Genomic DNA, 24,112 nt, shown 5'->3' on the forward strand with positions numbered 1-24,112 from the left:
TGCTGGCAACCACCCAGGTCATTATGGGTGATTGCCAGCAGTGCGAGGCAGTAATCACCTCATGGTCACTCTCACCAGTTGGTGGATGATTTGACACCTCATTTATAATTACATCCTCTGATGAGATGACCAAATCCAAGACCCTTAATCCTCGTGTGCCCTCTGTTACATACTGTCTGAGGTAGTTATCCCTCAAAAACTCAAGAAACTCATTTTCTTTACTTCCAGTTGCTATCTCATCATTCCAGTCTATATTGCCATAATTAAAATCACCCATAATGATCACCCTTTTCTTATTTGCTTGGCTAATTTGACTATACATTTCACTAACACCACCATCCACATTACCTGGTCTATGACAACATCCCAACAACAATCAAGTATTTGATTCTATTCACCTCTATCTCACACCATACTGCCTCAAAACCACTGGCACTATTTCCGTCTTGCATCTCTACTTTGTATGGACATAACTCTTTCTCTATCATCAATAGCTCTCCCCCTCCCTTTTTACCCCTTCTATCCTCACGAAATACATCATACCCTTCCATCTCTATTCCTGTCAGGATCTCATCCTCTTCCAACCATGTCTCACTTATTCTGACAATCTTTGGGTGAACAGATGCAATTAGTGCAACCATTTCATCTGCCTTGTTTCTTATTCTTCTAGTTTGTATACAAACAGAACAGCTCATTTCTGGATTTACAGCTAGTTCCACTGATACTACCACTCCCTCGATGTGATCTCTCCATGCGCGACTGGGGCCATTTCCCTTTCTGCTTCTTCATTTTAAAACCCTTTTCAATTCCAACTGTTTCCTCTTGATCCCTGCTCATCCCATTCCTTTCCTGCCTACATATGCTCTCACCTCCTCTTGGAGCATCTGCCTTTCTCACACTGTGTACCCCTGTCCACTCTGAGCCTCCCCATTTCCCTGCTCCTCTTGCACACCCATTCTCTCATTTTCTATACTCATACCACTCACTTCCCCATTCATAACCACCTCTTCAATCTCTCCTGTCTTACTCTCCTGCTCTTCCACATCACTCCCCTCTCGTTCTGATTCATTCTCTCTATTCACTTTTCTACCTTCCAGCAGCTGTCTCTCCAAGCAACTCACACCATAACCACTCAAATGCCGTCCATCGCTCCCATACAGCTCACTTTGTCCCTCAAACTCATTCCACATATTAACAAACTGTACTCCCATCTCCTCACTCATTTCAGCCAGCATATCATTCATAATCCTTGCTCTTTGCCTCATTTCACCACAGTCATACCTAAGCAACACACTGACTACCCTTCCTGTCACACTATTCTCTTTTATCCTTCCAAGCAGCCTCCTGATATCCATTCTGACATGCTCCTTGGCCTCTCTCTCAAATCATGTTCTTTTGCTCGATCCCACCTCATATCCAATGACTCAATCTCTCTACTCATTTTACCGCCTGGAAAGCATACCTTGTGCATTCTATCCTCTAGCACACCTTTAATAATGGAGTCACCATACAACGCCACTCGCTCATCTTTCGTTAACTCTTTCATGCCATCATGATTTATTTTAATAGTTTTGACCTGAATTCTCTTCATTTCATTCTGCATCCATTTCATTTCTTGCCTCATCCAATCCAATCAACTTCTGAATCTCACGATACATTCTCTCTATCATTCAATCTTTTTAACTTTCTAACTCTTGACCCCCTCTTCTCACTTTCACTCTCATTCATCTTTCTTTGTTTCCGTACTTTCAGTCCTACATGCTTCCAACTTTTGCCATCATTCATTCTTTTTTTGCTATCATTCATTCTTTCAATTTTTTTCACTTTTGATTTCTGCATCACGCCATTTCTAGTTTCATTCGTTCTCTTAATTTCATTTCCTTCTGTCACTCTTGCCTCACTTTCGTCCCTTTTAACATCCGTTATGGTTTTCAAATTGCTCTTTTTCTTTTTTACTTATTTTTTAACATTTTTTCAACTCTCTTTCAAATGTGCACTCATGTTCCCCACGACATTCTCGTTACTTTCTGTCATCAATTTCATATTTGCATTCATCAGTTCCTCGTTCAGGTCACACTTTGCACACACACCCTTCTTCCATTCATGCTAAGCATCCACAAATCATTTATATAATCAAAAGAATACATATAACAGACCTCACACTTAACAAAACGACTGAAATCTAAATTAAAATCATGGAATGACAATGCCGCCGCCATTTTTTTTCCCCTGCAGGTTACTAGGTCTAATAATAACGATTTTGTAATTAAGTTTAGGCAAGAAAAATCCCCCACACTAATAATTCCGGTAGCGCACAACGTTTACAGCCACTCTTACTCAAACAATTACGCATGTATACTTAATTATTCCTAGAATAACTTATCTCAATCAGGAGCTCTTCTTAGACATGTCCACAGTGCTTGGCTCACTAGTGCCAACTCCATAATCAACTCCAACTCCACTCAGCTTCTAAACAATAATAATGAAATATTATGAAAAGCTTATGAGACAGCTTGGAGCTATAGCATGGAAGGAAGTGTTGAGCAGTAAGGAAATAAATGCTGCTTAGGAAATGACAATATTAAGCATCATTGACTATATAATAGTGGGTGAAAAACTAAAGAAGTTGGTAAGAAATTGCAGCATATACAGAGGATCCAATATTGACTCAGACCACCATTTATTAATCAGTACTATTGAGATCCCAAACCAGAGAAATAGAAACAATACAAGAACACAGAAACAAAAGCAGGAGCAATATAAGATTGAACTGTTACAGCAAGATAGTATCAGAGAACTATATCAAAGAAGACTTACAAATCATACAAAGAAAATAAATAAAGATACAGATATAGAAAATGAATGGCAAAACATTAAACAAATAGTTAAACAGGCAGCATATGAAGCCACAAGGAACAAAACTGAAGAAAAAGGAAAGGACTAAGAACCTGGAACCCAGAAATAGAATCTTTAATAAGAAAGAAAAAAGAAATCTACCTTAAATAGTTAAATGACAGAACCATAGGAAATGAAATATAATATAAAAGAATCAGAACAATAACAAGAAGAGAAACCAGGAAAATCAGAAGAACAAGACTGGAAAAAATTTGTATCAAGATTAGAGCATGACATAAATGGACCTCAACTAAAGAGCTATAAAATCATTAAAAAAATGACTCAAGAAACAAAGGATAATCTACAATTAAAAGGCCCTCCACAAAAGAATGGACTAATCACTACACCCAGCTTCTAAACAATAATAATCAAATTGAAATAAAACAAGTAATAAGTCAAGAAACAAATGAACCAATACAATTAAATGATCTAAAGAAAATATTGGAAAAACTGAAAAATAAAAAAGCTACAGGAGAAGATGGAATAAATTCAGAACTATACAAATACAGCTCTAAAACATTTCAATTACGATTAATTAAATTTCTGAACAGAATATGGGAAGAAGGAAACATCCCACAAGAATAGAAGACAGCAATAGTCATAAGCATTTTCAGAGTAAATTAAAATTAACACCATGGGCCGAGGAAATTATTGGAGAAGAACAATGCAGCTTTAGGAAAGGAAGATCTTGCACAGATCCCACATTTACACTCAAACAAATTATAGAAAAAAGAATAGAATTTAACCTGCCAACATATATGGCCTTCCTAGATTATGAGAAAGCATATGATCAAATCAGCAGAACAAAATTAATCAATATACTGTACGAATTTAAAGCTCCACCTCAAACCACAAAAGCAATGGCAAATATAATTAGAAGAAAGTTATATTAAAATTAATAATGAAACAACTGAAAAAATTAAAACCAATAAAGGTCTCATTCAAGGAAGTGGATTATCACCAAAACCCTTCAATATATATATATGTTAAAGATACCAAGCTATGTTAAACCTGGTTTTAATCCATTTCCCAAGTAAGCAAACAGACAAGTAAGTCAAGTTTGTGCCTGCAATTAGTGCAAATCTTGGTGACCCGCAAAGTAGTTCAAGTCTTAGGCAACTCGTGGTAAAGGTGGAATAAGCTCTGATCACTATTCTTAATATTTACCCTTAATGCAAAGCGTATATCCTTGAGGAGATGTATGATGCTATGCATTAAAGGCAAGGGGCCACTACCCAGACCAGTTTCGACCTTTATTGAGGTCTCATCAGCGGGAGCCAGGGTTAGAAATACCAAGGTTAAGTAATACAGAGCTTATAAGTATTTTACCAAAACTAGTTACCATAAGGGTGCTTTGACTAATTGCAGGTGCAAACTTGACTTACTTGTCTGTTTGCTTACTTGGGAAATGGAGTAAATCCAGGTTTAAAATAGCTTGGTATCTTTAACATATATTATACCCAAGGTAAAAAACTATCTCTCATCCTGAGATTTTTATTTGCTAAGGTCAAAGCACCTTATGTTAACTTGTTTTGATAAAATACCTATAAGCTCTGTATTACTTAACCTTGGTATTTCTAACCCTGGCTCCCACTGATGAGACCTCAATAAAGGTCGAAACCGGTCTGAGTAGTGGCCCCTTGCCTTTAATAAATAGCATCATACACATCCTCAAGGAGATGTGCTTTGCATTAAGGGTAAATATTAAGAATAGTGATCAGAGCTTATTCCACCTTTATCACGAGTTGCCTAAGACTTGCACTACTTTGCGGGTCACCCAGACTTGCACTAATTGCAGGCGCAAACTTGACTTACTTGTATGTTTGCTTACTTGGGAAATGGATTAAAACCAGATTTAAAATAGCTTGGTATCTTTAACATATATTATACCCAAGGTAAAAAACTTTCTACACACACACACACACGTGTGTGTGTGTGTGTGTGTGTGTGGAAAAATTTCAAGAAAATGAAGGAAAAACAAAATCATTGGAAATAAAGAATTAATCAGCCTATTGTATGCTGATGATCAAGTATTTTTGCTGAAAATGAAGACCAATTACAGAAAAATCTATATGTATTGAACAAAACAATTACTTATTTATTTAGCATATGGCTCACACATGAAAAGATACATTACATTAATCCTTAATATATATGGACATAGTAATAGACAAATATACAATAATAAGACATAATACAGTCATAAAAGAGACACTCAAGAATCAAGAATAGGCTACAACTGTAGCCTATTCTTGATTCTAGACATTCAGTACAACTGAATGTCTAGGTGATTATCACACCTGTATGAGGCAATCATGCCCCATTTGTAAAGGTGGTCTGCACATCTGATATGGTTGTTGCGGATTCGGTTAAGGGCAGACCAAGTTTGCCAAGGTAGGTCAAAACCCAAAGGTATCTGTGTTGGGTCCACTAATTCATGGAAGATCCCTGTTGAAGTGTTACACCAGGACTCTTTCTACTTCTCCTTCATGTTGAAACTTGTCTCTGCAAGATTTTTTGCTGTTAAGATTGAAGAGTGCCTTGACTTTAACCTGTTTATTTCTAGGGGCGGGATGTCTTCATGGATTGGAAGATTTTGAATTTCCATGATTTTGCCGTATTCATGTAGAAGAAAGTTGGATCTGCAGATGTGTGGAGGCAAGATGTTGCTTAGCACTGGGAGCCAGTAGGTTGGGGTTGATTTTACAGTTCCGGAAATAAGGCACATAGTGGTGTTAAGCTAGGCATCAACCAAATACACATGGGTGCTGTTCAGCCATATGGGTGAGCAGCATTCAGCTGTAGAGTAAACGAAGCCAAGAGCAATGTAGCAAAGCATTGTTGCTGAGGCACCCAAAGTTGTTCCACATAGTTTTTGCAGTATATTGTATCTTGTTTTTAGCTTGGATGCTGTGTTAATGAGATGTGGCTTAAAAAGATAGTGTTCTATCCAGAGTGACACCCAGATATTTTGGGAATCTGTTGTAGCGTAGCAGTTTGTGGTTGAAGTAGACCATGAGTTCTTTGTTAGCCTGATTATTGTTCAGGTGGAAGCATGAAACTTCTGTTTTGCTAGGATTTGGGCGTAATCTCCATTTGCTGAAGTATTCATCTAGGACTGCAAGGTCATTTGTTAGTGTAGTAAAATTGGTGTGTCTGGTGGCTACTGCAATGTCATCAGCATAGCAAAACTTCTTGGAGGCTGTATTAGGCAAATCTGTGATGTATAAATTAAAAAGGAGGGGAGCCAGAACTGATCCTTGCGGTAGTCCATTATCCAGTGTTCTTTGTTTACTTTTGTTCTCATCCATACACACTTGGAACAGGCGGTTGCTTAGCATGTTATCGATTAGTTTTGCTATTGTTCTGTATGGGACTGCACAGAGCAACTTGCAGACTGCGCCATGCCTCCAGACTGTATCATAAGCTGCAGTAAGATCTACAAAAGCTACAGCTATTTTCCGGCATTGTTGGTAGCCTGCCTCTATATGTGTGTGGGGAGTGACAGAACCTGATCATAGCTTCGTTTATGTCTGAATCTGGCCTGTTCCACTGGGACTTGTTCTATTATCTTAGGGGAAATTCTATTAAGGATGAGCCTTTCTAGGAGCTTATAACAGGTGCTAAGCAGTGCGATTGGTCGGTAGTTTTCGTTTTTCCTGGTTTTAAGATGGGGATAATTTTTGTCCTCTTAAACTCTTTTGGAAATCTACCAGTCTGGAGGATGTCAGAGAAAAATCAAGCCAACCATTGTCGAGCTTTTTTTTTGGCTTGTCTTCAACAGGAAATCAGGATGAATTCCATCGAAACCTGGAGCCTTGCCTGGTTCCATATCCATTAGAGCAGTGTTAATATCTTCAAGAGTGAAGGGTTGTGAATATAGAGAATCTGATGGTCTGTTATTTTTCAAATATGTAAGTTCTCTTTTTATTTGAAGAGTGTGTTGTTTGTCCTTGGTGGTATATCTTGACATGTTGACAATATGTGATGCGTATTGGTTAGGAGAAATAGCTGATTGTTCCTGGGCAGTCAGGGTGCCACTACCTAGTTTTCTTAGAAGGCTCCATGCTTTTCTACTGGAGTGCCGAAAATCGAGTCTTTCTACTGTTTCAGTCCATTTCTTCTGTCGGCTGGTATCAAGGCTGTGTATGAGTTCATCTGCAATGTCAGGATCGCCACACTCCAGTTATTCTTGATACAGTTTATTACTATCATCATCCCATCCAGGGATATACTCCTTCTGGAAGTCTCTTGTTATGGTCTTCTTACCTACAGCTAAAACAGCTCCCACGAATCTCTTGTAATTACTGCTTATTGGAGGGATCCAACGGACATATTTGTCAAGACAGGTAGCAAATGTATCCCAGTTGGCTTTCTGGAAGTTCCAGCAGGTACGTTGGATGGATCTGACTAGGGGTACCTGCAGACCTACCTCTAATATAATTGGTCTATGTTGGCTTCGGGGAAAGTTGGAGAGAACTCTTCTCGATATAGGTAATGGTCGTCCATTGTTGTCTTGAGTGATGAAGCAGAGGTCGGGATTGTACTCCCTGTTCCAAGCTGCTGACCTGAAAGAAGATCTATCTTTTGCATCAAAATTTAGGTGCATGTTGTGAATTTCTGCCCATTCAGTCAAAGTCTCTCCGCATTCATTGTTGGAAGCATATTTCTATAGCATGTGGCGGCTGTTAAAGTCACCTGTATGCATCGCAGGGTGGTTGTACACTGGTAGAACTTGTGGAGGCCACAAGAGGGCAGGGGGTTTATACACGTTGGTAATGGTTATGTTCCCTATCATAGTTGTTATCAGTTATGTAATGGTTATGTTCCCTATCATAGTTGTTATCAGTTATGTAATGGTTATGTTCCCTGTCATAGTTATGGCAAGACCATGTGCATGATGTAACCAGATAATGTAACCAGGAATTCGGCCCCTGAGGTGGAGCTGATCCTCATCCTTACAGTGAGTCTCTTGAATAAGAACAGCTTATTCAGTGAGTCTCTTGAATAAGAAATATATCAAGACAATGTCGACATATAAAATCTTTGAGAGATATTCACATTTTGCTCTACATCAACAATAGAATACTATGACATGAAGATCTCAATAAATAAAATGAAATCAATAGCATTTCAAGGTAAAGAAATTAAAAGATGCAAACTAGTCATCCACAACAAAGTAACAGAACAAGTGAACAAATTTAAATATCTAGGAAATTACATAAGCCCTAATGGAGAAATCGACATTGCATATAAAAAGCAAAAATTCCTAGCAGTCATTGGAACTTTGAACAGACACTTCAATAAACAGATGTCCGGAACAACCCAAATATAACTATATAAAATAATAGCCAAACCAATTCTGAAATATGGCAGTGAAACATGGACTTGGGGAGAATGAGATAAAAGACAAGTGGAAGCTGCAGAAATGAAGTTCCTAAGACCGCTCACAGGCTATAAAAGAATAGACAAGATGAGAAACAAAGAAATAAGAAAACAGTTATCCATAATTAACATAACAGACGACATCACAAACTATAGAAAGAACTGGAAAAAACACATAGAAAGAATGAATGAGGATAGATGGCCAAATATTGCCTGGAAATATAAACAAAATGGACACTAATTGAGAGGAAGACCCGGGAGGAGATGGGCAGAGGAATTTTTAAACCTTTGAAAACTTTACAGGCAAACAATTGCCTAATACAGGAAGCCAAGAAGAAGGAAATGACAAAGAAATATTTAACAGCATCAATGTGTGAATCTATTCCGAAGGCCAAAAGTCTGAATAAGGTAGATATCAAATGGTTGAATGACAGGCTTAAGCATGAAATCTGGAAGAAAGAGGTATTTTGAAGATAGTATAACATGAATGAATAATAATATAAAGAACAAGCCAGGAGAGTGGCTCAGTTAGTAAGGAAAACAAAAGTGCAGGATGAGCAGAAATTGGTAAATCAGATGAAGAGAAACCCTAGAGAGATTTTAGATATGTGGTAAGTAGAAGGAAGAATGATCATGGTAAGATGCTGTTAATGGATGAAAATGGTAGAATGGTAACAGCTGCAGAAGATAGAGATATTCAGTGATTGATTTATAAGGCTGTTTCATCCTGATCAGGGTGGAATCAAGAGCAACTGAGTATAGAGGACATAGGAGAGGATGGCTTAATTGTGAGTGAGCAGGAGGTATTTGAGGAAATAAATAACCTTAATGTTGTCAATAACGCAATAGGATTTGATGACATACCACCATGCATATTAAGGGAATGTTCCAGGGAATTGGCAGTAGCATTGGAATCTGTTTAATAAAAGTGTTCAACAGCACAGGGCTCCAAGGGAGTGGAAAGAAGATAAAATTGTTCCACTGCATAAAGGTGGTGATAAAGCTGTGGCTTCAGATTATAGGCTAATCTGTATATATATGGAGTTTTGGTGAAGGTACTAGAGAGAGATTGGTGATGGGAGGCAAAGTTTATCAACTATTTGCCTCCCCAGGTTTGCATCATCAGCAAACAACTGAATATCTCCCTTAAGTCTTTCCCTATATCATTAATATGCAAATTAAAGAGTGGAATAATTGGGTTGAAAAAAAGTAGTATTCTTTGGGGTTATCAGCATGGATTTGTTCATGGGAAGATCGTGTTTTTTACTAACTTATGTACTATAACAAGGTGACAAATACCTTGGACAGGAGAGATGCATATACAGTGGTGTACTTGAATTTTGCAAAAGCTTTTGATAGGCTTCCACACGAAAAACTATTAAATAAATTGAAACAGACTTATGAGTTGGATCAGTGACTTGCTGTCAGATAGGTAGCAGAAAGTTGTATATAGGGGTGCAGTATCCCATAAGAAAGTCACTAGTGGCGTAACGCAGTGGTCGGTTTTGGGACCATTGTTGTTAAGTTTGTATATTAATGATATTGGGATGGGTTTAACTAATGATATGCAGTCGCTTGCAAATGATGCAAAATTAGGGAGAGCAATGAAGAGTCAAGCAGATGTTATGACCTTGTAGAAGGACTTCAGTAGATTATGTGAATGGGCAGGTAAGTGAATCAGTTCAATGTTGCAAGGTTTTGAAATTTGATAAGCAACAATGGGATGCAAAGTATACACTTGATGGGGAAACTTTAAAGGAGGTAGAGGAAATGAGAAATCTGGGAGTGGTGGTGGGCAAGAACCTGAAATTCAGGATCAACATTGCACAAGTTGTGAAGACATCACATCAGAAAATGGCAATGATGCAGAGGACCCTGACATGCAGAAATAATGAGGTTATGATGCCACTGTATAAGCCTTGATCAGGTCTCATATGGATTATGCAAATCTGGTCGCCGAGTTTTCATGGTGATGAGGATGTGTTGGAAGGGGTCCAGAGAAAATTCACAAAGGTTTTCAGTGGTCTTTGGAATGTGGAGTACGACAGATTGAGAGAATGTAAATTGCAAAGCCTCATGAACTGGAGGAAGATTGGGGGGAGATATGATTGAGACACATATAAGTTTGTCAGGGGTTATCAGGTTGAGATGGAAGAAATTTTTTAGCATAAAATGGGAGGGGGGGGGGAGTAGAACAAGAGGCCATTGCTGGAAACTGCATAAAGAGGGTGTGGGAAGAAGTGGTTCTTTGCATGGAGAGTGGGTGGTGAGTGAAATGCATTGCCTGAGTGTGTTGTGAATGTAGACACATTGGGTTATTTTAAGGCACGGATGGACGAGCATTGTGTGCAATAGTGTGTACCTCTCACAATGTCTTTGACTCCATGGAGGTCATTTGTTAATAATAATAATAATAATATATCCTTTATGTCCAGATTTTTTTGCCAAATAGCCAGCAGTTTCTCTACCTGGTCTATTGTTGTCCTTAGTTAAGTTATTCAAACTCCAATCCTTCTTGCACTCCTGTTCCCTTCCCTCCCTCTAGACATTTGATTTGGTATTTTTGAAGGTCACCTTATCCTCTTTGGTCATGTCTTTCTTTCAGAAGCTTTCCTCCCATTTCCCTCAGATATGAACCCTGATGTAAAGGATACTTGATATCCTTTACATCAGGGGTCTTCAACCTTTCAGACAGTGCAAGCCGCATTAAAAATTTCAGTGAAGCCCATGGGCCACTAAGCTGTACTGTGGTATTTAGAATTGTAAGACGCTTTCCAGATTCACAAGGAACACTGTGCATTTGATACTTTACATAAAATCCTATAAAAATAAACAAACTCAGCTTAAGAGCGTAGGTAGGAGTCAGGTTCATAATGAGTAAATACAATCAATACTTGAAAAAAGATAATTTAATGAAGAAAACATTAATTTTTTACAGTGTTAATGAGCAACTTGGCAATGTTTTTCCTTGACCAGCTTGTCGATGTTGGTATCAGTGTTGGAAGTCACTATGTGCAGAGTATTCTCGAGATGTTGGTCCATAATCTGAGTTCTTGTCTTGGACTTCACATGCTTCATTCTGGAGGACTGCTCACATAAGTATGTGCTTCCTAACAAAGCGCACATCTTCAAAGCATGCGAAGATTAGGGAATGCATCCTCAGAAATATAGTCTTTGTAAAATGTAAGCAAGGGCACATTGAATAATGTAAAATGCAAGCCCTTGCTTACATTTTACAAAGCTTGAACTCTAAAACAAAGAAGATTTGTTTTGGAGTTCAGCTCCATTTGTACTAAGCCTGGCGTTTAGGCAGCATTGACACTGAATGGCATTGAAAATAAATCTAAAGAAGACTGTTGGTTATGAAAATCACTAAATCTCTCTTTGAACTCACTTCGCAACATGGCTAATTTTGTAGTATATTCATCAAGAGACGAACAGCTGGACTCAGCGAAAAGCTGAAAATGAGTTGAGTCTTTTTTTGCGAGTTGTGCCTCCCAAAGTTTGAGCTTGGCCACAAAAGCTTTGATGTAATCAAACAGAGTGTGCACCAGTTGATCTTTGGATTGTAGCTGCATATTTAGGTCATTGATATGCAACGAGATGTCTGTCATCCACTTTGGATCATTAAATTCCACAATCGGATTCCCCTTGGTTTGCGTAAACTTCTGTATTTCGCTCCTTAAGTCAAAGACCCTTTTAAGAACCTTCCCTCTACTCAACCAATGCACATCACTATAATAAACCACATCGTTGTGATCCACTTTGCACTCTTGGGTCAAAAACTCTTGGAATTGATGATGATTCAATCCTCTTGCCCTAATAATGTTGACGACAGTCACAATAACTTTCATGACATTCTCAAATCCTATAATTTTCATGCACAAATTCTCCTGGTGGATTAAACATGGTGATGGACAAACTCTTTTCCTTCTAGTTCCGGTTCTTTTCATAGCAGCGCAACAAACCTTTCGTTCTTTCCCATCATAGCAGGGCCACCATCAGTTACAACACCCTCAAGGTTGGTTAAGCTAAGGTCGAAATGCTGGACCTTTTTCTTGGCGGCTTCAAGAATATCAGTGCCTTTCATCGTTCCCTTCACAGGTACGAGCACTAGCGGTTCTTCTGTCACATTGAATTGTTGATCAATGCCATGGAACAAGATAGCCAGTTGTGTATCCTTCACAGCTGTGCTCTCATCTAAAGCAAATGAATATGATGTAAATTTGTGCGACCGTTTTTTAAAGTTCCTTTAATGTCATTGGCAAGTTCTTTGACACTTCGTGCTATGGTTTCCCCAGACAAACTCGGTTTTATAAATACTTCCTTATTATTTGGACACAGAATATCCCCAGCAGCGATGAGACACTCTTTCACAAACTTGCCATCAAAGAAGGCTTTTGATTTTTTTAGCAATTTTTTTAGCTATTACATAACTTACTTTGACACACGCTTCACTCTCTTCCCTCTGCCTTTTAAATGTACCCTTCTGGCATTTTAAATCAATTTGGAGATGGTTCACTTTGTCCACATGAAGCCGCCCTTGAAGGTGATCAAAATTGGACGCATACTTTGTCTCATAGTGTTGTCATTTTATATTGTATTCTTTTGATACCGACACTGACTCATAACAAATTAAACACTGGCTTATCATCGATTGTCACAAAAAAAGTACAAATTGGTCCAATTTTCATTAAAAACCTGACAAGAATCACTTAATTTATGCTTTTTTTTTACTCGTAGATGCCATAGTGATGGAAGGTGAACCCAAAAAAATGATCCAAAATAGCCTTGTAACGATTATTATCCACTGAATATGTCTCACACTAATGAAAAAATTCTGGCAGTATAAAATCACAACAGGCTATGGTTGGCACGACGAACCTGCGTCCGCTTATACATGAATATCACACTGTTCACGACTGACTGTGGATGAGATCCTCTTGTATTTATATGTAAATAACGAATTATTGAGAACCTTCAAGATGTATCTGGAAGGCACTAGACAGCACACTCAAATGAATTACTGCTTCAGCCATTTACTTGCGATGTTAGTACTAGTACTTAAGTACCGCTTGGCGCTGGTAGATGGCTGAAGAAGCAAGTCTATTTAATATTTATTTTTATAGGATTTTATGTAAAGTATCAAATGTACAGCGTTCCTTGTGAATCTGGATATCATCTTACAATTCTAAATACCGCAATATAGCTTAGTGGCCCACAACCTTCATTGAAATTATTTTTTATTTAATCATGTTTTAATGTTAAGCAGTTATTTTTTCAAAATGCCGGCAGGCTACGACAAAGAGCTCTGTGGGCCACCTGTGGCCCACGGGCCATGCGTTAAAGACCCCTGCTTTACATACTTCCATTTTCTCTAATTTAGCACATTGTTTGCTGTCACTAAACATCAGTCTCTCCAATCTCTCATGATCTCTCTCATTCAGATATATTCCTTCTCTGTCATATAGTTCCCTTCTTTCCTGAAATCTGTTCTAGACATTCACAAATTTTACCCTTCTTCTTCTGTGCATTATAGCATTCATATTATTTGCCATCATCAATAACTATTCCATTCTTCCTCTCATATATTTTTCTGTCTCCTTTAACCTAATAGCACTTGCAAGTTTTATCTGACAGCATTTATGCTGCCGCATAAGTTATTTATACCAACTAGCAGAACCAATTTCTGCATTCTTTCAGTTCTTTCTATCTTAATTGCACTCTGCAAGGTCTCACATACATTCAGATGCAGTCTGATCATTTCATTATTAATTATTATTATTATTACTATTATACAGGTATCTTCATAGAGTCAGAAGATGCATTATGAAAGACCCACACTAACTTTAACCTTTATACACATACAATTTCTATCAAAACCGTTCTTATACTCATTCACTATCAGGGCACTCACAACTTATTCTGGAAATTCATTCCACTCATTCACCCCTCTCCAACAAAAAAAAAACCTAGTCTGCACACTCTTAGTAACCACACTTTTACACAACTTCCAAGGATGACTTCTAGTTCTCACCCTATTCATCATGTATTGAAAAATTTCCTTTGTGTCAGTCTTATAGAACTCCTTTAATGACTTATAAGTTTCTATCCTGTTTCATTCTTTCTTTCCTAATAACTAAACTTTGCAATCCCCTGCATCTTCAACCTATCCTCATAGGGGACATTCCACAGATCTGTCACCAGCTTGGTTACTTTTCCCTGAATCGTCTCTATCATCTCCTGGTTCCCAAGAAAACCAGGGTGACCAGATCTGTGCACAGTGGTCAAGATGCAATCAAATCATAGCCTTATAAAGAAGATAATAACCTCCCTATCCTTTGTATGTGTCTTTCAGCATGCAATATGTCCTCTGAACTTCAACTCTCCATCCACCATTACCCCCACATCAATTTTCCAAATCAAGTACCATCAATAAGACATACATCATGTTACCCTTTAAACTTGAGTGCATAACCTTACATTCCAACATTAAACTGGTAACCATTATCCTTTGCCCACAATGCCAATCCATTTTGCAATCATTCTGCAGATAGCTACATTACCTTTATTAAATATATGCCTCCTCAGGTTTGCATCATCAGCAAACAACTGAATATCTCCCTTAATCTTTCCCTATATCATTAATATGCAAATTAAAGTATAGTGGCCCTAGTGCAGAACCCTGAGACACTCCACTAGTCACCCCCCCTCATTCTCCTAGATTCCACTCCACCATAAACTATTCTCTGGTGTCTGTCTGTTAATCCCCCCCCCCGCCACCGCCATTAATGCTACCAGATTCATATCCATTCCCATTTGCTTCAAATGTTATCACATTTGAATGTGATAGCAAAAGTGTTATCACAATTTTGTTATCACCTTCCTCACAGAATAAACCACTGCATAGCACATTATTACTGTTCTTCATCATCATCATAGGTCTCAAACCTCTGCTTACTTCTTTACTATTCATTTTTTTCTCATTTATTCAACACATTCTCTCCATAATCTCTTCTCCAGTCATCCAATTTCACCTTGCACACTCTTCAAGTCATTATTTATTCTCGTAAACTCTCTCATTTATTTCTTTTTCTCTACTTTCATTCAGGATTCATTAACATTCCCATGTTTATCATTCTAACAGTCTCATTTCTGTTGCCATTTTCATGAATAGCCCTCCCTTTAAAAAAGGGAATGCTACATTCCTTTCCTTTCGAATCATGCTTTAATGAACTTTAATGCTCTGTCATTTTATTAAATTCCACTTGCTTATCTATTAACATTTCCTGTTTCATGTTCAAAATTACGGTTTTAGAGAGTGGCCATGTTCAACACATGGCCACTCTCTAAAACCTTCCAGAATTCGTTCATGAGATTAAACAAATGCGTATTCGACAATAACTGCATTGGATGAGTTAGTGAAATCAAGGGTAGACATTGCGTCATTGTCTGCTGTTAGAATTGGTCATTTATTTTCTTTTAGCAATTATTCCAAATTACAAAATCAAAATATACATACGAGGTGGTTCCGTAAGTTTCCTGCGTGACTAACGTTTAGAGGTGATAGAAAGAAAACAACTGTGTCACTTTTCAACATAATCTTCCTTTATTTCAACACACTTTTCACATCTCTGAATTAACATTTCTATGCCCTTGAAAAAATATCTGTACTTTTGCATGCAAAATGATCTAAAACTGCATCTTTCACCTCATTGTCATCTGCAATTTTTCTTCCTTGAAGATCTTTCTTCAGTTTCAAGGAGAAGTAACAGTCACTGGGTGCTAGATCTGGGCTGTAGAGTGGTTGTTCAATTTCCTGGAAGCCATAGTCCTTCACTGTGACCTTTGCAACAATAGCCGTATGGACTGGAGTATTTTGCTTCACTGTGGAGAATATGCTCCAGTGGATCATATTCTCCACAATGTTTAATAATAATAATAGCAAAAGACCATGGCTTCATCTCCATTGACAATGGATTCTGGCACTTCTCTCTGATTCTCTTGGCAAAGCTCTAAAAACTTGTGAGAATAGGTCACACGATGCTCCTTCTGAATTGAAGAGAGAAGTCAGGGAACCCACCTTGCAGTGACCTTCATCATGTGAAGCTTCTCATGAATGATGCAAAAGATGGTTGTTAAAGAAAGCCCTAACCTTGCTGAGATTTCTTTGAGCTTCAGCTATCTGTCATTGAGCAGTTACTCCTCAACAAGAGACATTTTCTTCAGTCATTATTTCCACAGGCCAACATCACGAGGATCATCTTCGATGCTCTCTCTTCCTAGGCAAAATTGTTTAGCCCATTTATTCATGGTGGAATATGAAGAAGTAGTAAGCTTCCCCATAAACACTATCCAATCACTGTTTGATGACACTTGGAAGAAGCTCTTCTTTGGTGAAAAACTTTATCATAGCATGGTACTTGATTTTTAACATTACAGCCACTTAGAGTGCCATAATTCAGTTGGAGGCCCTAAACGAGTGCCTCCAACTGAATTATGCAGGTAGAAAGTTGAAACTGGTACACTAATCTTCCCATAGATGGTGCTGTCATGCATGGCATTTTAAAATTGATGCAAATTTTGCATGTCAGGCCAGAAACTTTTGGAAACTACCTTGTAAATATACAGTTACTCTAATGAAATCACATATATCAAATACATCCTAATCTGTTGGACAGATAGCATTTCCACTCTTCAACCTATAGGTGATGAGTTAGAATGCCCCCTAGATGATAAATAACTTTCAATCTTGTGTGACACCATCTCTGTGCTTACTAAAAAGCCTGATGACTTTAAAAAATATCATGTTTAATTTCTAGAGCTGAGTTTGTAGATGTTCTAATCTTTGGCATATCCATGGTGCTAATGTGCTTAAGTTTTTAACCTTTTGTGGGTAGAATTCACATAAAAAATATAAATTAATAGTTTAATATGCATACTCTTTTTTTTCATTCCTAGAGTTCTTTGATGGTATAATGCTACTCCTTAAGGAGCTTCATTATTTGTTTGTTAAAATCCCAGTTTGTTAAAATATTTTTTGCAGTTATTGCCGACTATATGTTACCATCAGTAGCTCCTTGTTTTCATTAACAATTTATTCTTTGATGTAGCCGTTCATGATAAGCTGGGATCAAGATCTAGGTGTTTGTTCTTGTGAGTTGCTCATTATCATTGCAAATATAAAAAGAACTAGAATACTGGAAATTTTCATAGTGAAAAATTTCATGGTCTAATTTATAAATTTCAAAATAATGTTCCCATCTCACTCCCATTAGAATCTTTGCATTAATAGTGTTCTTAGAAATCATTTTGTAACTAAACATACACCACTGATCTTAAAGATTTTTGAATGCTTTAACTACTATTAGTAGAAGGGAAAAATAACTTGAGTCAGTTTTCTCACTGTGGTTTCTGTAGTGAACTCATCATTAGGAACATGCAGGTATATACACTAATGAAAAGCATGTATAATACCTTTATACATCCAACAGTTGTGTAATAGATACCGTAACTTTTTTTTTTTAATTCTAAATTAAGATTTAACTGAATGATCAAATTTATTTAATACTTTTGATTACCAAGAGTCCTGTTGCTTCTTATAATAATGAAGATTCAAAATTTCTCTCAAGTTTGGTAGGAAGGTAACAGTGGCAAAAGAAATAGCTGAGTTACTGAGTGATCATTTTGCAAAGGTGTATCATCCAGATGGAGATTTTGCAGTTGCTAATATGACAGAGACACATATCAAAATTGAGGTAGATGAAAAGGAGGTGTTCAGCATATTAAAAAATATGAAGGTGAACACAGCACTGAGCATAGATGGCATGTCCACCTGTGTACTAGATGAATGTACAAGGGAATTGGCATTGCCTCTGATGAAGTTGTTCAATTAAAGTTTCACTCCTCCTGAAACTCTGCACTGGCAGGATTTCGGGGAAGTGAAGATATGTATGTAGATAATCAGCATGGGAATGGATTTTTGAATTCATCACTGTCAATTTATGCATCACCTCTTTTACTGCTAGCATTATATCAGTTTAATATGATGCCCATATAGACTTCATAGTGTTGTAGCATCATGGGTTTCTTCTTGGTGGGGAGGAGGTGGAGAGGATCCAGAGGCGAGTGACCAAGTTGATAGCAGGTCTATGGAATGAAAACAGGTTGAAGATTTGTGGGTTGCAGAAATTGGTTGATAGGTGGAAAAGGGGTGATATGATTGAGACATTCAAATTACTGAAGGGTTTCCATAAGATTAATTCAGAGGATATTTTTCAGAACAGGACTGGTGGTTGGAGGACTAGGGGCCATCTATGAAAACTAGGCAAGAGTGTGGTTAGCAAGGGTGTTAGAACTAGGTTTTTACTTGGAGAGTGGTGAACGAGTGGAATAAGCTGCCAGAGTCTGTTGTGGGTGCCATGACTGTGAATGAATTCAAGGCAAAGTATGATAGATACTGTGTGGATGTTGAATAGTTGTTCTTGACATGATGTTTAGGGCCTCCCTCGATGAGTCTAAGGACTCCTTGGAGTTGCCCGTAATAATAATAAGCTAAAGAACAATAATAATAACATCTTTTTCTCTACTTTCTTTCATGTTATTCTTTCATACCCTGTTATTCATATGATATAATTTTGTAACTATTACAAGAATAATATAATTATGTAATACAATTTTTGTATATTAAACTGTTGTTCATGAGTACTATATTACTAGAATGTATTTTACATTAGAATGTATTCAAAACAAAAAGTTTAAAATAAAAATATTTATCATTATTTAAACTTCTGATTTTGGCTTTTGTAAGATTAGGTTCTTCTGCAGTTTTTAATTAAAAATTTATTTAGTTTTCATTTTATGAAAAAATTCATGTTTTCCTTAAGATGAACTTTTTTAAATTTAACAAATTTATATAATTGTAGATATGGAGAAGGCTATACCTTAACATTAAGAGTGGGAGGTGGTCTAAATGGAGTTCAGGATGTGGCCGAATTTATAGAAAAAACATTTGGATCATCTGCTGTTTTACAAGAGCAGCATCTTAATCAAATGGAATATCAGCTGTCTCCATCCTTACCTTTAGCCACAGTATTTAGAGAACTTGAGTGTGGTCGACAGCATTTAAATATAGAGGATTATTCTGTATCCCAAACAACACTGGATCAAGTAAGTAATATTCTTTATAGATCATTCTATATCATTACTAGCATGCTGCTTCCTCCTCATTGCTAATCCCCAAAATTCACGCTATTAACCACCTTATCGGCCATTATGGATCAAATGCACATCCTCATACACTTTGTATCTCCATCATATATTTCAATGTAATATCAATAGTATTACAATTTTAATATGCACTTCACATCCATGATAACCTTGACGTCTATAGACGTCTTGGCCGGTAGCATGGTTAAAGAAACCATCATAAATACTTAATGTACTTATTTCTTTTTGTCTCTCCTTTTTTTCTCACATACAGTGTGGGTGCACCCTTCAAAGCACCAAATACAAAATAGGGATTCAAAACTTTCCCTTTGACAGGTATAACAGTGAAACAGCAGTCAGTAAACCAGCTGTTGGTTGCTATGCAAGACCAAACCTGATAGTAATGAATCATCAGGCTTATCTATAAACCAGCAAAAAACTCTGCTCCACTTATATCTGCTGATCTGTGCCTGGAAGGAGTCCTAGTATAGTGGCATGTGGGGGGGGGGAAGAATTATCGAGGCCACTCATAGACAGGAAACTGAGCATTCACTGTATGGATGGTATGTTTGAGATTCTGGCACTTATTATTGAATGCCACTCTTCTTTATTTAACTCTTTCTCCACAGCAGGAGTGAAATACAGTGTATTTAAACATAAGTTTTACTGGTGATTACAAAAAATATCCCACAAAAACAATAAGTCCAGCCAAAATATAAAAAAACTGTAAAATCCAATAAAAAAACAGTTTATGTTGCTGCCATTGTTTATGCCAGCAACATAAACAATGCACATCACCACTGCTGGCCTGGTTGGCTGAGTGGTTAGCATACCCACTCTCCAACCAACAGGCCGTGGGTTAGGTTAGGTTTTAAGGAAAGGGCCACTACCCACACCGGTTTCGACCTTTATTGGGATCTCATCACTGGGAGCCAGACCAGAAGTGGTGATACTAAGGCAGAAGCAATGGAGAAGTCATATTTACCTATACGAGTTGCCAAAAGGTGTACCACCTTATTATTAAATTACTCTGAATTTAGAGAAATATGTTGGAAGTTTTTCTTTTTTTTACTTGCTTTTACTTTTACTTTATCCAAGTGTAAGCAAACTTTAATAAATTTAGTTTAATCCTTTATCCAAGTGTAAGCAAACAAACCACCACCTTACCTCAGTCCTGAAGATATTTTCAGGTGTAAACTTTGTTTGCTTACACTTGGATAAAGGATTAAACTAAATTTATTATAGTCTAACCAAGTGCAAAATAAACTTCCAACATCTTTCTCTAAATCCAGAGTAATTCAATAATAAGGTGGTACACCTGTTGGCAACTCGTATAGGTAAATATGACCTCTCCTATTGCTTCTGCCTTAGTATTTCCACATTTGGGTCTGCCTCCCACTGACGAGACCTCAATAAAGGTCGAAACCGGTCTGGGTAGTGGCCCTTCCCTTAATGCATAGCAGTATATCCGCAAGGAGATGTGCTTAGCATTATGGGATATGGAAGATACTGAGACAAGGAGTGATGTGAGCTTAGTCCACCTTTGCTCGGAGTTGCCTAGTGTTGCACCAGCTTACCTCAGTTTTGAAGACATTTTCAGGTGCAATCTTTGTTTGCTTACACTTGGATAAAGGATTAAACTAAATTTATTATAGTCTAACCAAGTGAAAAAAAACTTCCAACATCATTGCCTTAATTGAGAGGTTCCAACATACTTGGGTTGTCTGCTGCAATGCAAAGGGCATTTGGATAGCAACTATGAACTGTTAGCACAAATGAGAATCATGGTCATGTGCTGGAGCAAGTGCTGCATCTCCGAAACACAGTCAACACTGAACAGCAGTAAAATTAGGGATACCGAGGTGGTCACTACAGAGAATCCTTGAGGAGTTGGGTGCGTTTTTATATGTCATGATAACTAATAATTAAGGAATTGACAGCGTACACTAGAAATATAAATTAAATAAACTTTAATATATACTTTCCGATATTTCGGCAAACGTCATGTTGCCATCTTCTTGGGAACTTAATACAAAGACACGTGCACACAAGTACTACATAACAGCAAATGAGAACCAAAGCTAGGAAGCTAACGTTTTCCTAAAGCCATGATGGTGTTCCCTGGCAGGCTATATTGGTAGTTCTTGGCCTTTGGGCTGAAGTTCTTCTAATAAATGTTTCCCAAATTTGGGGCAGTCTCATGCATCCAAATTTATTGAGGTTTGGCATGTTCCTAAGGGCTGAGGCTGATTCCATGAATAGTCTTTCATATTTGAACTTGCTGCGGTGTATTATTGTGGCTTTCTTCCATCTTATTCTGTGGCGAGTACCCAGAGTGTGGTCTGCAATATATATCATTCGGGTGGGCCAGTTTTAACAGCATGGCAAGAATACTGTGCACATGTGCTGGCCAGTGTCTATGAATATCTGTCCTACCTCCATAATGTCTGGTTCTCAGACAAAGTGCATTTCTATTTAAGCATTCATGTAAGCAGACAAACCTACTTATTTTTTGTTTTCTCGAGACATGAATTTGTCCAAGAGAAACATCTTCACAGTGAAAAGGTCACCACTTGGTGTGTGGTTTCCAGCCATGGCATAATTGGGTCCTACTTCATTGAAGAGGGTGATGTAACCGTGACCTTCAATAGCAGTCACTACATCAAGAACGTGTTGGTTCCGTTCACCCAAGATTTGCATAGGATGTTTCATCCAAAAAACATTTTATTTCATGCATAGGTATTCTAACAGGATGGAGCAACCTGTCACACATCGTGTGATTCTAGAATCTATTTATCAAAACACCTCCTTGGGACACTCATTTTGAGGTTCACAAAATTCCTGTACCCTCACATTCTCCCAATCTCACATTGCTTGTGCCTTTGCTTTGGGTATTCCACCATGACCCGCTTTCAAACCTTGATGAACTAAGGGATAAAATGATACAATATGTCCAGCAGATCTCCCAACCCTTGTTCTCCAAGATGACAGAGAACTTTCGTATGCACTGCAAAACCTGTCTTGAGAGATGCCCATTTCAAGCATGTAATATACTGTCTTTAATTCTTTATTCAATCAAGATTCCACCAAAAGTTGTGGATGTACATATCATCAGGTGTATATATCTTTGTTAATAAACCTGTTGTATCACTGTAGTTATTCAGTACTGTTTTTTTTTATATATAAAACAATAAGGTATACTCAATACCAGTCTATTTACCATTTTGTGTGTGTGTGTGTGTGTGTGCTAGTTCCTTTGCACATACCCTTAATATAGCAATGTCTCATCTCTCCCACAGCCTTATTAATGTAAAGCTTACCAAAAATTGCTCTTCTGATTGTTATGTAATTATAACAATCGATACACAAGTGTAGCAGTTTTCTCCTGTGTCCCTCCATACCTTAATTCCTACATGACTTCTCACTCTATCATGCCAAAACTGTAGAGAGCAGATTTGCAGCCAACTCAAGAACCAGTTGCAGAAGTCAGAAGACACACCATATGATAGAAGCATACTTACAAGTTTTTTATGATGTACCTAATCAAATGCTTTGGAGATATCAAGAACAACCATTTTATTTTTCAAACTTATCCATAACATTTACCCAAAAATACTTGAAAGAGAAAGGTCACTAGTGGTGTGCCACAGGGATCAGTTTTGGTGCCATTGTTGTTCAATTTTGTATGTTAATGATATTGGGTCGGGTTTAACTAGTGAGATCCAGCTGTTTGCAGATAATACAAAACTGGGGAGAGCAATGCACAGTCAGGCTGATGTTAATGCCTTACAAGACTTGAATAGATTGCATAAATGGGCAGGTAAGTGGAACTATCAGTTCAATGTTGCCAAGTGTAAGGTTTTGAGATTTGGTAAGCAACGATGGATGCAAAATATACACTTGGTGGGGAAACGTTAACAGAAGTAGAGGAGATGAGAAATCTAGGAATGATGATGGACAAGGACATGAAATTCAGGGGCCGCATTGCACAAGTTGTGAAGACATCACATCGAATAATGGCAATGATGCGGAAAACCCTGACATGCAGAAATAGAGAGGTTATGATTCCATTGTATAAGGCCTTGATCAGACCTCATATGGATTATTGTGCACAGATTTGGTCGCTGGGTTTTCATGGTGATGAGGATATGTTGGAAAGGGTACGGAGATTCATAAAGGTAGTCAGTTGTCTTTGGAATGTGGAGTACGAGGACAGATTGAGAGAATGCAAGTTGTAGAGCCTTGTAAATAGGAGGAAGGGGGGGGGATATGATTGAGAGATATAAACTGGTCAGGTGTTGTTATCAGGTAGACATGGAAGAGATTTTTCATAGAATTAGAGAGAGAGGAGTAGAACAAGAGGCCATTGCTGGAAACTGTATAAGGAGGGTGTGAGCGAAGGAGTGAGAAGCAGGTTCTTTGTATGGAGAGTGGTTGGTGAGTGGAATGCATTTATTGAATATGTTGTGGATGTGGACACATTGAATCAGTTTAAGACACAGTTGGATGAGCATTGTATGCAATAGTGAGTACCTCCCACGATGAGTCTCTGACTCCATGGAGATCGGGTGTTGATAATAATAATAATATCCTCTTAACTTCAACTCCCTGTTCCCAATACTCC

General features: G+C 37.7%; 1 protein-coding gene across 1 annotated transcript in view; it reads left to right on the forward strand.

Moving 5' to 3' along the window:
- LOC150092596 (phospholipid-transporting ATPase ABCA1-like) overlaps positions 1-24,112 on the forward strand; it is a 982,930-nt gene that overhangs the window by 926,550 nt on the left and 32,268 nt on the right. The window contains exon 47 of the mRNA XM_090414749.1: positions 19,206-19,449. Coding sequence (XP_090270875.1) covers positions 19,206-19,449 — 244 coding nt within the window. The remainder of the gene's footprint in view (positions 1-19,205; positions 19,450-24,112) is intronic.

This window comes from Typopeltis vanoorti, chromosome 25, assembly GCF_054136105.1.
Source record: "Typopeltis vanoorti isolate ZY-2024b chromosome 25, IOZ_Tvanoo_1.0, whole genome shotgun sequence".
Classification (NCBI taxonomy): domain Eukaryota; kingdom Metazoa; phylum Arthropoda; class Arachnida; order Uropygi; family Thelyphonidae; genus Typopeltis; species Typopeltis vanoorti.